General features: G+C 46.9%; 1 protein-coding gene across 1 annotated transcript in view; it reads right to left on the bottom strand.

The window, feature by feature from the left end:
* The window catches only part of DOCK3 (dedicator of cytokinesis 3), a gene marked incomplete at its 5' end in the record, with an annotated part of 138,424 nt that overhangs the window by 60,897 nt on the left and 62,697 nt on the right, over window positions 1-14,830 (bottom strand). The window contains 6 exons of the mRNA XM_081159497.1: window positions 83-180; window positions 536-707; window positions 1,166-1,272; window positions 1,784-1,946; window positions 3,427-3,551; window positions 13,019-13,144. Of these exons, the coding sequence (XP_081015623.1) occupies window positions 83-180; window positions 536-707; window positions 1,166-1,272; window positions 1,784-1,946; window positions 3,427-3,551; window positions 13,019-13,144 (791 nt within the window). The remainder of the gene's footprint in view (window positions 1-82; window positions 181-535; window positions 708-1,165; window positions 1,273-1,783; window positions 1,947-3,426; window positions 3,552-13,018; window positions 13,145-14,830) is intronic.

Below are 14,830 nucleotides of genomic sequence, written 5' to 3'. Positions count from 1 at the left end.
CTTCCTGGCAGAAACTAAGGGCAGTGAGGGCTTTGGCCCAGATTCTTCCTCCAGCAGCATGCGTGAGCTGGGGAAGCCATACCTTCACAATTTCCTCTCCACTGACATGCCGCAGCCGCCCCAGGATGTCCATGATCCTGTCTGGAAAGGCCTTCCATTTCAGCAGAGCAAGGAGGTCCACTAGAAAGCAAGCCCCAAAGATGGTTAACCCTGGCTATGCCAATGACAAGCAAAATCCACTCTCCCAGACACGGACAGGTGGGATCTAGAGGAACAGAAATAGCTGGGAGCATTGCCACAGACTCTTCAGAGCTGAGATCAAGGCCAGCGACACATCTGTGAACTCTGGATGTGCACTCTGGAGCTGCTAAAACCACGGGAAACCTCATAGGCTGCTACCACCAAGTGATTCCTTCAGCTTCGAATGAAAAGTGTCCTCACTGTGGCACGACAGCAGTAATTTCTGTCTCCCTTCACATGCATCAGCAATGGAGGGCAGGGAGGGGCCACCCTGAAGGCGTCAGTCATCACCTACCATTCTGGGTAAGTTTGGTGGAAGAGAGCTGCGTGGAGATGAAGAAAGACTCTTTGGTGCTACGCTGGAAGATGAGGCTGGAGGGGATGTTGGGGCAGCCATTGTAGTCCTCCTTGCAGCAGGGAAGGCCCAGGTACAGAGCATGGTTGTTAAACGTGCTATTCTCATCGCACTATAGGCAAAAGCAGAGAATACAGAGGGTTTCCTGAACCATGCCACATGTAAAAATCAGGTCCTACGGGATTTCTGGTTGATGTCTGTGCTCTGTCCAGAAACTCCCCAGAGTGGCTGACATGCCTTTTACAGAAAACATGGCAGAACAGGTGGCCTCCACCTGGTGTGCAGGCAACCTTGGGTGGTAGCTATGCTGGGACAGCTGACAGAACCATGATCTCAAATAGCAGGTCTCCAAATATACTAGCCAAGGCCACAGTGGCACAGAGGGGTAGGAACAGACTTCCATCACCAGTGGAGGGGGAGGTGGGAAACAAAAGGGCTGTGGGCATTGCTTGTGGGAGGAAAGCCACTGTATGTAGAAGACAAAAGCCTGTTCACAGCTGTCCTGCTGTCACCCACCAACACATGACCCTGGATCTGGCCTGCCCCAAGCAGACCAGCCAGGGCCCATACCTTGTACACATAGAGCTCGTGGATATCATCGGAGAGAGTGGTGCCGTCATCCCGCATCAGGGGTGAGAACGCAAAGCCAAAGAGTTTCTTTTCCCCTTTGTCCTTGGCTGTAATCAGAGCCAAGTGTTAATTGTTTTTGCCACCACTTTGCTTTTTAAATTTAGAAATTTCCCTGCGCTTACTACCTATGCTCTTTACTTTTTTGTCCCTTACTTTCATTATCAACCTGACTGCAGGTGTGACAAGAAATGTACTGGGCTGTGTTTCCACTCACATCCAAAGGTACACAGGCTATCCAGACCCAAACAGAAACAAAATCGCTGGCCTTAATAAGCCAGAGGCTTTCTAAAAAGCGGTTTAATACGCACACAGGAAACACCCAAAGGGGAATGATACTGGCAATTATCCAGTGTCCTCCAGGTCAGGCACTAGGAACAACCAACACCTGACCCCATGGTTTTAAATCACTGTCCAAAGGAGAGCCTCTGATGACATCAATGGCTATTTCTTCCCAACTTCTCATTTTCTTGCCCCACCAAGAACCCTCTGAATTCTGTTCCAGAGAGGAAAGAGCTATATTCCTGTCCTCAAAGGTGTGCGGAGAGAAGTGTCGCTCACTGGAACAATGCCTGAACTCGAAGCGCAGGTGGGAGCCGCGGAAGCGGTCGACGGGGATGGGCAGCTTGATGACCTCCCCCCAGCGGGGGCTGTTGCTGTGGTAGAGGACGAACGAGCGGTAGGAGCTCCTGTTGGGCTCTCCCGAGCCCAGGCTGATGCAGTCCTGAGGGAGAAGCAAAGCAAGGCGTCACCTTTCTGCAGGGAGCCCCTGGATTCCTGTCACTGTGACACTCTCCTTTGTGCAGGCCTCATTTCCCCACTAGGCGAAATCTGTAAGATGAGAAACTTCACTTGGCTTAAATTCAATACTTTTGGAAACAACCCTGCCGATAGCATGACTCAGCAGTCGCAGTGCTCCTCGTTTTCCTTGGGGCAGAGGTGACCACACACACTGCGTGGTAAGCGGGAGGCAGCTGAGTTTTGCATCTGAATCACTGAGCTGGGCCTCGCATCCTCACGGAGAAAGGAAACAGTGGACTCCATGGGAGAAGTCAGCTGTACATGGCACATGGCAGATCAGAAAAATCAGAAACAAGTGGAGAGGGCTTGTTTCCCAACTGTCCTTAGCCCAGTGTTACCCTGGCATTTTAGGCTGCCCTCAGCTGACTGTCCTTGGATATAAACAAGACAGACCAGATTTAACTTGACCCCAGTTCCCAAATACTGCCATAAAGATGCAGTCCTGGGACAGCCCGTGCCCGTTCCCCAGAGGACAGGAAGCTGCAGGCCATATGCACTCAGGAGCAGCTCCCTGCCTGCACAGGGGTGGTGTGAGCACTGAAGAACCCTGCTGACCTCGGTATGACATCCATGCAAAGGTGGACATGCCTTTGTCTTTGAGGTGGGTTTTTAAAGGGACCAATCACTGCTTTCACCACCTTTTCAACATTCTCTTTTATTTCCTTCTGGCTCTGGGGGACGATTTGGGCTAATCTTACCTTTTCCTTCTGTAAAACGTGGATGATTGTTCTTGTTCTGCCTACCGCACAAGGCTGTTGTCAAAGCGAGGTCCATGATAGACTGATTTGCCTTTGGCCAGTGCTCTGCAAATGATGTCCTGTGACTTGCCAGAGGATTCACCATGATATGACTAAAGGGGGAAACTGACATACTGACAACAGAAAGCAGCACCCGGGTCTTCACTTTCAGTGAAGAGTGACAGGATCCCTGCAGTGCACTGGCTAGAGGCAATCTTTTAGGGCTTGAGCCTGCTGTTCCTTGTCATGTAACTTGGTACCAGCCAGTGAGTACCTATGTCTCACCTTCGACCAAAGAGCAAATATAACTTCCTGTGTTAGCTCAAGGATCGATGAGTGGGGTCTAGTAACAGTTACCAAAAGTAGGCAGCTCGATGCTAGGTGGATGGGAGAAGTAATGGGTGGGCCAGAACTAGAGGGGACAGGTCTACACTGGAGCAGGGAGTCCGGTCAGATACCAGGAAAAATTTCTACAAAGGCTGTGACACTGGAAATCAGCAAGGCATGCCTAGGGTTCCTTGAAAAAAGCAAGAGGCAGAGAAGAATGCACAGGGGTAATCTGAGTTCAGTCCTGCCTGAGGAAAAGGGGTCTCTGGACAAAGTACACAAAAACAGGAGGATTATTTCAGGATGAGCCTCCGTTCCAAACTGGCTGGCAAGCCTTACCTTCAAGATCTCTCCGTCCGCATAAAGCACATACATGGTCACTTCAATATTCTTTTGTACACTCTTCCCCCCTCTCTCGAAATCCCCCTTCTCCAGCGTTAGGTACAGGTCATTGCGGATGTCGCCTGTGGGGAAAAGAAATGCCGTGTCACTGTGACCACAGAAGCCACAGTGACCCATTTGCATGGAGGACCAGGCTAGCAATCAGAGCCTCCAGGGTTCAGGTGGGTGCTCGGGGCATTCCAAGCTTGGTTAATAACGATGGACACCCTGCCAGTATCAGTGGAGCAGTACTCAGGTTGTTCAGCCACGTGCTCTCTAAGTCTGAGTTCGGAGGTGTTTACCAGCTTGGGCACAGCGGGAAAGGGCAGGGAGAGCATCTTCTCAGATGGCAGGTGACTGCTCAGGCTTTCTCCCTCCAGGAGAGTAGCTGTACTCTCAGCCTCCCACAGAGGAAAGATTTTAGCATCAACTTTAATCATGCCTTGTCTATGTCTTAACCAATCCCTCCTCCTTTCTCTAAAAATAAGTTACAGGTTTTCTTTTTGCAACCCTCAACGCTTCCAAGTCCTCCTTCTGGAGGCCCAGCTCCAAGTCCCATTTCCTGCTCTTGCTGGGCAAGTCACTGGACTACCTGTCAGTCTTTCTTCTTTGTGTTACAAGAGCTCTGGGAACAGGTGACTCTCCTCCAGAGGCACCGGTGCTGAAGCACTGGGGTGAGTCTGGAGCATTCTTGCTGTTTCCCTGGGCTCCGACTCCAGCCCACGATGCCTGTATCTGCTGCTCAAGACAGGTAGGAGGTCCAACTGCCAGTCCTAAATGACCTAAATCACATCTGCCTTTCTAGGGGGATGGGATTATCTGTTCCTGTACAAGAGCAGCTTATGTAGGCTGCTCTAAGCTTCCAAATATACAACATGACGAGTTTTATTCTCACTTTCTAAAGAAGGGCTTTTGACTTTAAAAACCCCCAAAAACAAACGTAGTAAAGGCTGTGTGGAGGGGAATCTTCCAAGGAGGAAAGTAGCAAAAGAAAACAGGGAAGGCCAAAGTGAAGATGTATTAGCAGTCTGAAGAAATCAATTGCGATGATGAACAATTAACTTGCAAAGCAAGTCAATTCAGAAGCCAGACATCCTTTCCAGTTCATTTCCTAGAAACACTGGCACATCTAAACAGCTCATTACTTGGAATCACAATGACATAAACAGGTTTTGTTTTTGGTTAGCGAGTGAACTTTCTGGTTTGGTCAGATATGCAATGATGGCCTCTTCTAACTGTGGAAGCGTGTGAGGATCTCTTACACATGATGCAGCGACAGATCAGCACTGGCACAGATCTTGGGCTTCTGAGGTCTCCATGACCAGGCCTTCTTTTCTTCAGGTTACCTTCCTATCCCAGGAATGCAATCACGGTTGTTTGACTGGAGAATGAAGCTCTCAGAATACTTTGGCTCAGTAGGGAAGAGCAAACCGCAAGAAGGAATGAATTGTTCTCTGAGAGCCCAGAAAACACTCTGTGAAAGCCATCCTGTTCCCCAAATAGCCCCGAGGCTACCATGCAGAGAAGAGGGAAGTGTGTTCTGAAAATCACACACAAATGCAACTGCTAGGCAGGTGGGACAGCCTTGAGGGCATCCGTCCTTGCTGTCCACACAGACTTTCCTCTCAGGCTGAGCAGAGCCTCTACTTTGAATTCTGATGAGTTTGATGTCTTCTTTGGAAACCCCAGCTTGGGCCCTCTTGGCATATCATTAAAATAGCACTCAGGTGTGCAGGTGGGGTGATGAAGGCAAGCAGAAGGGAAACTCAAATTTATCAGCTTGCTACTGTCAGGACAGAAGCTGAATAAAATTGGTCCTGAATCTAAAATTCAAAATTAACTGGGAACTTTACTGTGGGTTATTGCTATTATAATAGGATAAACCGAAGTTGGTTATACCTTTAATTTTTAACAACTGAAACAGACATGTCAGAGCCTTCTTCTGATAAAAGCCTTTTAATTACATATTATCTTTTCTATGGAGTTTAAATATTATTCAATTTCTAGGCTGATTTGGCAAAAAAAGTGAACACAGAATTTCAATGTATAACCTAGAGAATAGGTGTTTTGTTTAAGTATTACCCTGGTTTTAACCAGCACTCTCTGGAAGTTACTCTCAAGGTAATGCACATGACTCGTGAAAGCAGATGTTGCCTACCAGGAATGGTATTCTAGCTGTGCAAACATTTCCAACTTCTGCAGCTCTGTACACAAGTTGACCATGTTACAATAAACATGTCCTCCAAACGAAACATTTCAAACTTCCTAGCCATGTGACATAGAGAGTACTAAGACAAAACTGGGCACTGTCATGATAGCAATGACAGAATTTGGTCTGTGTTGGTTTTATAGAGCGAGCTCATGGTTTCTGGGCAGCTTCTCCAGGACATCTTAAACCAAAATGCCAATTTCAAATGGAAGGGCTGAGCTATATATTCCTCCAGTTTGCATTCTTTACAAATTTTCTCTTTTAACAGAATGCTTTCAGTGATCATCTAGCTGAGAAAATTTGTCAAGACAAGTAACTGTACCCTCTGAGTTACACACTGGAGTCTGATTTTATCAGCTCTTTGGCTGCTCTTTATTTGGAGAACAGACTGCCTAGACCAGGGCTGTTCTCGGTTAGAACAGGTATTAGGCTTCCTTAGAGGGTGCAACTTTAAAAAGTATGGCCTTGCCCGGCCGGGCGTGGCTCAGCGGTTGAGCGTCAACCTGGGATCCAGGCGACTGGGGTTCGATTCCCGGTCAGGGCACATGCCCAGTTGCGGGCTTGATCAATGACTCTCTCATCATTGATGTTTCTATCTCTCTCCCTCTCCTTTCCTCTCTCTGAAATCAATAAAGATATATTTTTTTAAAAATAAAAAAATTATGGCCTTAATTTCGAGAATGGCATATGGTGAGTGTTAATGTTGCTGGGCCTTCTTGTCAAAAGCTCTCTCAGAGATCATTTAAATTACGTTCTCCACTAATTCTCCTGGAACTAGGCGAAAACCTAGGCAGCAGCAAACATGAGAAGCTCCAGGGATGCGATGCCCCAGGACTGCCCTCCAGGGCTCCCTGCTCTTCAGCTGTCCCTCGTGCATGTAACACGTTCTCACAGGCTACCAATGGAATCATGTTTTTGGGTTAAGGCACTGTCTCCAGAAGGCTCCTGTAAACGTTAGCAGCAACTGCCAGGAAAGGGGTGAAGACAGGCACAGTACAATGAAAGTGGGAAAGAGAAGGCCCGAGCAGTGGTTTTGAGTTAACCTGCAGACCACTGCCTGGGTGGCCGTATTTGAATCACCTAGGGAGCCTGTTAAAACATTTCTAGCATCCACCATGTGAGATTCCAGTGGGGAGTGGTTACATATATTTAAAAAATCACCAGGTAATTCTGATGCTTTCCAGGGTTTAACATCAGGGGACCAGAACATAGGGGTCTGCTGGGAAGATGCTGATGAAGTTTTGCTGTAGGTGGGGGGGCTGGGCAGCTCTTATGCAGCATGGATGAACCCTGGGCTACATAAAAGGGGAGGCTTTTCTGCTGGGAGTGGGAGCAGGTATTGTTGAGAGTAGCCCTGCTTCCCTGTTAGGTGTCTTTTGCTTCCTACGGTTGGCAGAGCATTCAACATCAGCAATGCCTTACATCTCTGAGTACCTGGTGCTCAGTTAACATGCAACAGTCTCTTGAATGAAAAGATGAATGAATAGTCTTTGCTCCTTTCAGTTTCACACAGTAGCCAGTGCCAGCTGTTGGTATACACAGCTGTATGTCAGGGAACTAAGGACTTAAGAGTAGGCAGAGGTTGGCACATTTTTTTCTTTAAAAGGCCAGATAGTAAGTATTTTAGGCTTTGTGGGTCCTATAGGTCTCTGTCACATGTTCTTTGTTTCTAAAACCCTTCTAAAATCTGGAAAAAAAAATTCTTATCTGGCAGGTAGTAAAAAAGCAGGCTATTGGCCTGTACGCTATAGTTTGCTGATACCTGGCTTGGGTGTTTGTGTGCCAGCTTCCTACACGGCAACTACACATAAAAAAAAATTCAGATTCCTATAAGTCTGCACAAACAGCTGCTGGGAAGGAGCAAGATAATGAACGTGAGGCCATCTTATTACATCAGGGATTGGCCTGAAACATTCTGGGATCCTCGTAGAGTGAGAGGTCTTAGAAGGAAACTGCTTTTCAGCCACCAGAAATGTTAGGGGCTGGGGAACCCTTTGACAGCCACATCCAGCAGGGACAGAGAACTCAATGGCCAGGTCTGGCCCTCGGAAGACCTGCAGCCTAGTAGGACTCTGAAGAAACGAAGCTCATGTGTTTGCAGGTCTCTCTGACAGCAGTCTCCGTAGAGGTTTCAGACTCTCTGAGACCTGGCTCGGGCACCAGAGTATCTGTTAGTAACCACCTCTTGCCAGGTACTCCAGGCTTACTTGGAGTTTTGGAGCCACACTGTCCTGGCCTCTGCAGAATTCCATCAGGAGAAATGGTCCAGGAGAGCCCATACATGTGTGGCCACTCATGCTTGGATTCTTTATTAAATTCATGTTCCTTCAGTATAAATTATACCACATATTAGGAGGCTTTTGGATCAAGGCTAATAGTATTTGGTACTATATTATATTTATACCTTGTCTACTTCTGGATAGAATTAGGAGGGGCTTTTATGGACAGTGCTTGCTTTCTCTAAGACCACGTAAAACTAGGACTTTCTCCAGTAGATACGGCAGCCTACTCCTGATGGAGTCAATTTTATCTCCTGGCAGAATGGAGTGTAGTCTCTTGACAGCATTCATAGAGATGTGGAGACAGTAACAGCCATTCAGTTTAGACAGTTTCAGGCATATAACCACTGTTTATTTTATAGTAGTTCTTATTTTGAGGAAGAAACCAAAAATAAAAAATAAAAGATGATGAGAACTCAGGAGGACATCTTCTCAGTACCCAGGAAAGACGGGCTCTTTATTTTCCTGACCATGTCCCAGTGTCACAGGTCTAAGTCAATGACGATCCCTGCTCCAACAGGCTGAGGAATGGGCACAGTGACCTCACTACATACGGTTATTCTTTTCTTGGGCTGACGATGTGATGATCTTTCAACTTGTGGTGGGGCCAGGTGCAACCATTCCTAACCATCCCTCAGATACATTGCCAAAGCCTTGTCTGACACTCGGACCAGGGTCCTATGCATCACTTGTGGTAAACACTTTCATCGCTCCCCTTGAGGAGAGCTTTCTTTCAAAAATCCTGTCTGTGTGTGTTTGCCCTTTGTATAAGATGCGTCCAGCAGAGCTGAAAAGAGAAGCTGTCTGCTTTCCTGATTCTTTGTAGCTTGGAATAAGCCTACTCATTTTTTTTTCAATGGGAGTAGCTGATCTATCTCACAAAAATCTTTCTCTGTAGATGAACACCTAGGGCTTGTTAAGGTTTTCTAAACATTCCAACATGTTCTTTGCTTCCTCAGGCCTTAATGATCACCCAAAATAACACAGTCTTCTAGGTGGGCTGGTAGCTTCTCTTCTTCCCTCTTGTCAGTTACCCCCAAAATTGAGGCTGATGAAGGATTAATAATGTACATGACACCCCACCCCAGTACGGCAACATTCCATGAAACAAATGAAGATGGAAACAAAGCAGGCAAAAAGCAGACAGGACACACAAAAGCAGGAACTTACACCCAACTATCTTCATCTCTGCACCAGAAAGAAAGGGGCGAGAATGAGGGGACAGCACAGAGAGAAACAAGAACAATTAAGACACACAGGAAAAGAGAATAAAACATCACTTGCAGGTCGGCGATGAAGCATGCACTTTTTACCAGGGGTCAAGGCAAGGGACAGAGTGTACTTCTGAGCACAAGGGCAAGAATCAGAGGGCCCCTAGAGGGACAGCATGCCTCCATCGCTGCCTTCTAAGGGTTAAGTTCAGGGCAGTCCAGAGAGGAGCAGTGCCTGTGCCAGGTCTGACTCAGGGAAGGGCATGGTATCCCTGAAGCAGCATCACCATCACTTGAGAGCTTGTGAGAAATGCAAATTGCCGGGTCCCAGCCCAATCCTACCGTATCAGAAACTCTGGGGCGGGCCCAGCAATCTGTGTTTTCCCAAGCCCTACAGGTGATTCTGGTACATACGAAAGTTAGAGAACTATGCTTTACAAAAAACTTGGTCATCAGTTAGAACATACTAAATCAAAGGGCAAGCTTCTTCTGACAGGACAGGAAACCATTTAACTAATAAAAGCCATGGCCCATATTGCTCACAGTAAATGATAACCTTAAAAATTCAAGGTTTAAAAAACAAGTTAAAATGTTGTAATCCTCACAGAGCCATGGAAGAACTCTGTATTGCTACGACTCCAGGAAGCAGACCTTGCAGGAAAGCTAAGTAGAGAGGGCTGTAGGAGGTGGCACATCCCTGCTGGCTCAGACACGGTCTGGAGAAGGCATAGCCTTTTCTCAAGCAGGAGGTTTTAAACCATCCCTTTCAGTTTATGGTCTTTTGGCTGACAGCTTTAAGTTTTTTGGGAGGCTAATTCTGACAAGTGAGTTACTGGGAACAGTGTTAACTTCAACTTGTTCACCTGGAACACCTGTTCTGTTCCCGTCTTTCCTGCCCATCTTCTTGAAAAAAATCTAGGAAAGGAGCAAAAGTACGCTACAGAGTTATTAGCTTTTGTACTGAACTGAAATGAGTTTGGAGGGAAGCAGACGCACCACAGAAATGTGGCAAACCAACAAAAGGCTGAAAGCGCTTGGCTTCAAAATTGGCTTCAATCCTATCTATTTGTTCTATAACCTAGAAGTCAGGGCCTCAGCTATGGCACACAGTAGGACATCTCCCGTTCACAGCAGTCAATGGTGTATATGTACACACCCATGGAAAGCAATGGGAGACCATGTGAAAGACCTTTTCTGAAATGGTATGTTGGTACTCGTGGGGCTAGAGCCTGTCTGAACTCCAACTGTACAGTTACTGCTCTTAACTCACAATATGCTCTGACAAGGACACACCTGGGCCATCCTAAAAAAAGAGCTCTCCAAATGAGTGTGTGCCGAATGCTGGGAAGTTTTAAAATAAGGATCACAGTTTATGAGTAATTCTGATTTTTACATTTACTCTAATTTCTCAGACTTAAGTGTTGAAATTCTCACATATACTGACATAATTTATTTCCTTGTTCATCTGCCACAGATCCATGTGTCAAGAAGAAGCTGCAACTTCTTGCAACTTGGTCACTAAGGGCTGAGAGACTGCTGCAGCCTAGGTACAATATTTCTACAGGTAAAGGGTGGGCCAGTTGCAGGTAGCCAGGTAGCCAGGTAGCCAGGTAGCCAGGTAGCCAGGGCTTGGAAGTCTCACCAAAGGACTTTGTACCACAGTCACGGTTCCTCAAGACAGGCTGGCTGCAATGTAAAACACTCCAGCACACTTTTCCTGCTGCTGCAGCAGGGCCTGCAGGCCAGCCCTGTCACCTTGCCCAAGGATGGCAAACCCACTCTGATATCTTGGGTACATTAAGGGGTTGGTGATTGTTAGCTCACAACCCTGGGAGTGGCCACCTATGTGAAAAGCTCTCCTCAGGGGAGTAAGGGGAAAGGAGGAGATTATGCACAAAGGACCACTTTCTGCCTGTGGAACATCCTTAGGTTCAGCTTCAGCACTCAAAGGCACACAACACAGGAAGCAGCATACCCATAGCCCCAGCCTGGACCTTCCAGGACTGCCAGTGTCTTGGCCTTCTGGGGCAAATCACACGATGTTCCCTCAGCTGCCAGGGGAGGGAAAGCCCTCCTAACCTCAGTTTGCCTCACCAATGCCTGACACAGCTGATTTCCGTGATGAGGCCTTTATTAACCTCTGTGCCAATGATGCAAAAGAGATGCAGAGTGCTCCACAAAAAGATCTCTTTCCACAGATGAGGTTTGGACAATGTCACTTTTGAAATCAAAGTGTGCTTAAAAACATTTTTCACTGAAACTTGTTCCTTTCTAGTCTGTGCTCACTTGGTTTTAATTCCATGACTGTGTGAAGACTAAGAGGAAGGAAATGTCCAAATCTTAGACATACAAGTTCTTAAAAGAAAGGAAGAACTTAAAATACATCTCTTAGGATAAACGACTCCCCTTCCTAAGCCTGGGTGTCTACTGAAAGGTTCCCCGGGTAAATCTGAGTAACAATCTACTCCTTCTTCCATGACACGTGCCAGGAAGCCAGGGACCATGCCTGGGCTCTTACTTCCCTGGTAGTTAGGGCCATAGAGGGCTGAGGAACTGTGTCAGGATAGAATGGGAGAAACATCCCGAGGAGGACATCACATTTATAGCAGCCAGGCCAGGGTCTTTTGTAAGCAAGAAGTCTCCTTAGCATTTAAAGATAAGCATGGACTTGACAGAGTGGCTCAGGTTTCCCATCCAAAGGGCCCTCCGTGTGTGCATTAGCAGAGAGGAAGGCTGCTCACAGCAGCATGCTCCGCATGCACAGTGTCCACGGAGAGGTATGGAGGAAGGAGAACAAGTCTGGGCCTAGTGTAGGAAGGGGGAAGGCAGCTGGGGTCCATCACATGGGCCTCCTCCATGCCCGGGCCACACTCCCCTTTGGGATGTGCTGGCAAACATTTACAACAAGAAAATTTAGAGTACCATGAAGAACTCCAAATAGGTGATATTTACAGTGGTCACAATCAGTTCAGTCTAGCCTGGCCTGGCCCTTCTACACAAAAGCAAACAAGCTTTTAGCGGGTGACTAAAACTCGGTGGAAAGGGCGACGCGTAGCTCCTGTGCCCTGCCCAGGCAGCCAGCGGTGCATGTCTGACTCCTGCTCCTCGCCTGTCTTCCCTGGCCATCAGGCCCCTGCGCTCCTCTGAGACAGCCCTCCACCTTCCCTCACTTCCTGCACCCCTGGCTGTGGTGGCCTGTCTGGACCCCCTCCTCCAGCTTGGCCTGCATCTGCTGACTAGGACACAGGAACCTGGGAGTGACCTGCTGGGCCCACACTGGAGGGCCAATGCATTCCCACTTCCTGCCCTGGCTCTCCTCTGGGCATTAGATGGGGAGGGGAGAGAAAATTCCTGAGAAACTGGCCCGGTCGTACAATTCAGATTGCCTAACAAATACCATGTGCCTGATCCATTTTTCTAATACGTTAAAGTGCATCTGCTACTCCTACAGGGAGTGGATTCAGCAACACCTCAGGCACATATTTTGGCATAGTCTTCCCCTTAAAGAGGAAGCTCTTGCGAGACCATTCTCTCCTAAGGAATGTAATGGAAGAGTGGAGTGTGAAAAGGCATCCCCACAAAGTTCCTAACCCAGCTCCACAGAGACAATAAAGCCTGTCTGCGGAATAGCCAGGCTGCACTGTGAGCGTGATGTGGGGCTTCTGGAAAAGAACAAATACTAACAAGAACCCAAGGGGCCACTGGCTGCAGACAGTAGTCAGCAACCTGACTTGGGAGGCAGCGGCTTTTAATGGCTCCTCCACAGCACAATTTAGCAACTGTGTATGAAACGAGCACTGGACTTCACCTCCTAACCCTTCTCCCCCCCAGCCCCAAGAAATTCTACCTACCTGGCATGATGACATCAGGAAATCCCAATTTTCTTGTAATCGCCAATCCCCTATTAAATATCATGGGGTTTTCTCTCCTTATCTGTTCCATGTCTCCACGAAGAAGCTGGAGAGAAATGATAAGGCCTGCAGAAACAAAAGCATTTTCTTCCTCAGACCCACATTTCCACCTGTACTGTATATAGGACTAGAAAAGACAGAAAGAGCCACATTTTTTCCAGAACAAAATGCACAAAGTTCAGCATTTTTCTTGAGAATAATATTGATGGCATTCTGGTCGGATAATCAGTGTTTGGGATTCTGACCATCCTAAAGTAATTTTTTACAGCCTAATCACTTGGTAGACTCAACTACAATTACTTTTTGAACCTGAAAGGCTGGGGGCGAGATCCCAGACCAGTAATCTCTGTAGAAGAGAGCAGCCTGGGAAGTACTCAGCCCCGCCCCATAAACCCAGCTCACCTATCTGTGGTATCTTTACACAGCTATCAAATCTCTTTCCCTGGGTGAACAGGAATCCACAGAACTAGAGACAGCCTAACTCAGAGCAGAGAACTGAGGATGGGACAGTTTCCAGAATCTGAGATGGTGGTTGGAGGGCAAAGGAAAAAGAAATCAACAGGGACACTGTTACCTTTCTGCACTGCCAAGGATTTATTCAAGTGCTCATGACTGCCTTTCACCTCATTTTCTGAGCAGCTACAGTGGCCGAGAGACACAAAGTACACCTTGTGAGGGTGCATACTGAAGGTGCTGGGAGAGTCATCTAGCTTTCGAGCTACCCAAAGGGATCCTGAGCAGCTATTCTCTACCTCTGTATAATTTTCCCACAAGCGCATGGAGAGCTTCTCACACAATGGCCATCTAACTGACACACTATGAAGTCTGCGGTGCCCCCAGCACAGAGGAGCAGTGCTCTTCTAACACTGTTTAAACAGCCAGTGTCTGTGAGTTCTGGACAACCACCACAGACACTGAAAATGGCACAGTCCTGCTCATTCTGGGGAGTAAGACAGAAGTCAGCACCTTACCCTGGTGAGGTGATGGTGAAAACTGCTCTTTCAGCTGTTTCTTTTAATGTATTATTACCACCATCTCACTTTTAAAACGTTCTCCATGTTTTAATCATATCACGTCTCAAGACCTTACAGTCAAGGGCAGCTCTTTATAAATCAAGTAAGTAAATAAAGAACACTATAAATATTGATGCAAAGGGCAGTTTTCCAAATTGCTAGTAACCTTTCTATACTTTAAAAACAAGATTTTATTTGCCTCTTGCTTTAGCCTGGTTTTAGGTGAAGAACGTGGACACTCCCTTCCCCCTTTAATCACACTGCATGGACCTCCTTGGCATCCAGGCACACCCACAAGGGAAAACAGTCATTTAACAATAGTGAGAGGCCCTGAGGACCCCATGCTACAGAGTGTTCGATGAATCAAGTACTTGCAACTGAGGGTCTCAAACTTTGCAGGCTCTGAGGATTCTCCTCACTGAATAGCGGTTGACCCGATAGAGGGAAAAAGTTCTTAACAGCTTTGGTAACAGCCATGCCTTGCAGTGGCTTTACACTGTCATTTAAGGCCAACTTTTTATTTACAAGTCTTTGAAAGTTAAAACAAATAAGGTTATGTAGAAGAGATTATGAAATAACTGAGAGGTAAAAACTGACAGGAGAAACATGGATTTATGTAAATTTGAGAGCTATCTTTAAGGGTACATAAAAGTTCATAGGCTTTTAAATAGTGCTTCTAATTTAATCAAGCAATTAACGTTCAATTTAGAAAACAACCTTCCTAATGTGCAGAACTGAA

The sequence above is a fragment of the Miniopterus schreibersii genome, assembly GCF_964146895.1.
Source record: "Miniopterus schreibersii genome assembly, chromosome: 15".
NCBI classification, from domain to species: Eukaryota; Metazoa; Chordata; class Mammalia; order Chiroptera; family Miniopteridae; genus Miniopterus; species Miniopterus schreibersii.
The sequence above is the reverse complement of the archived record's forward strand: the minus strand, read 5'-3'. Positions and strand labels throughout refer to the sequence as shown.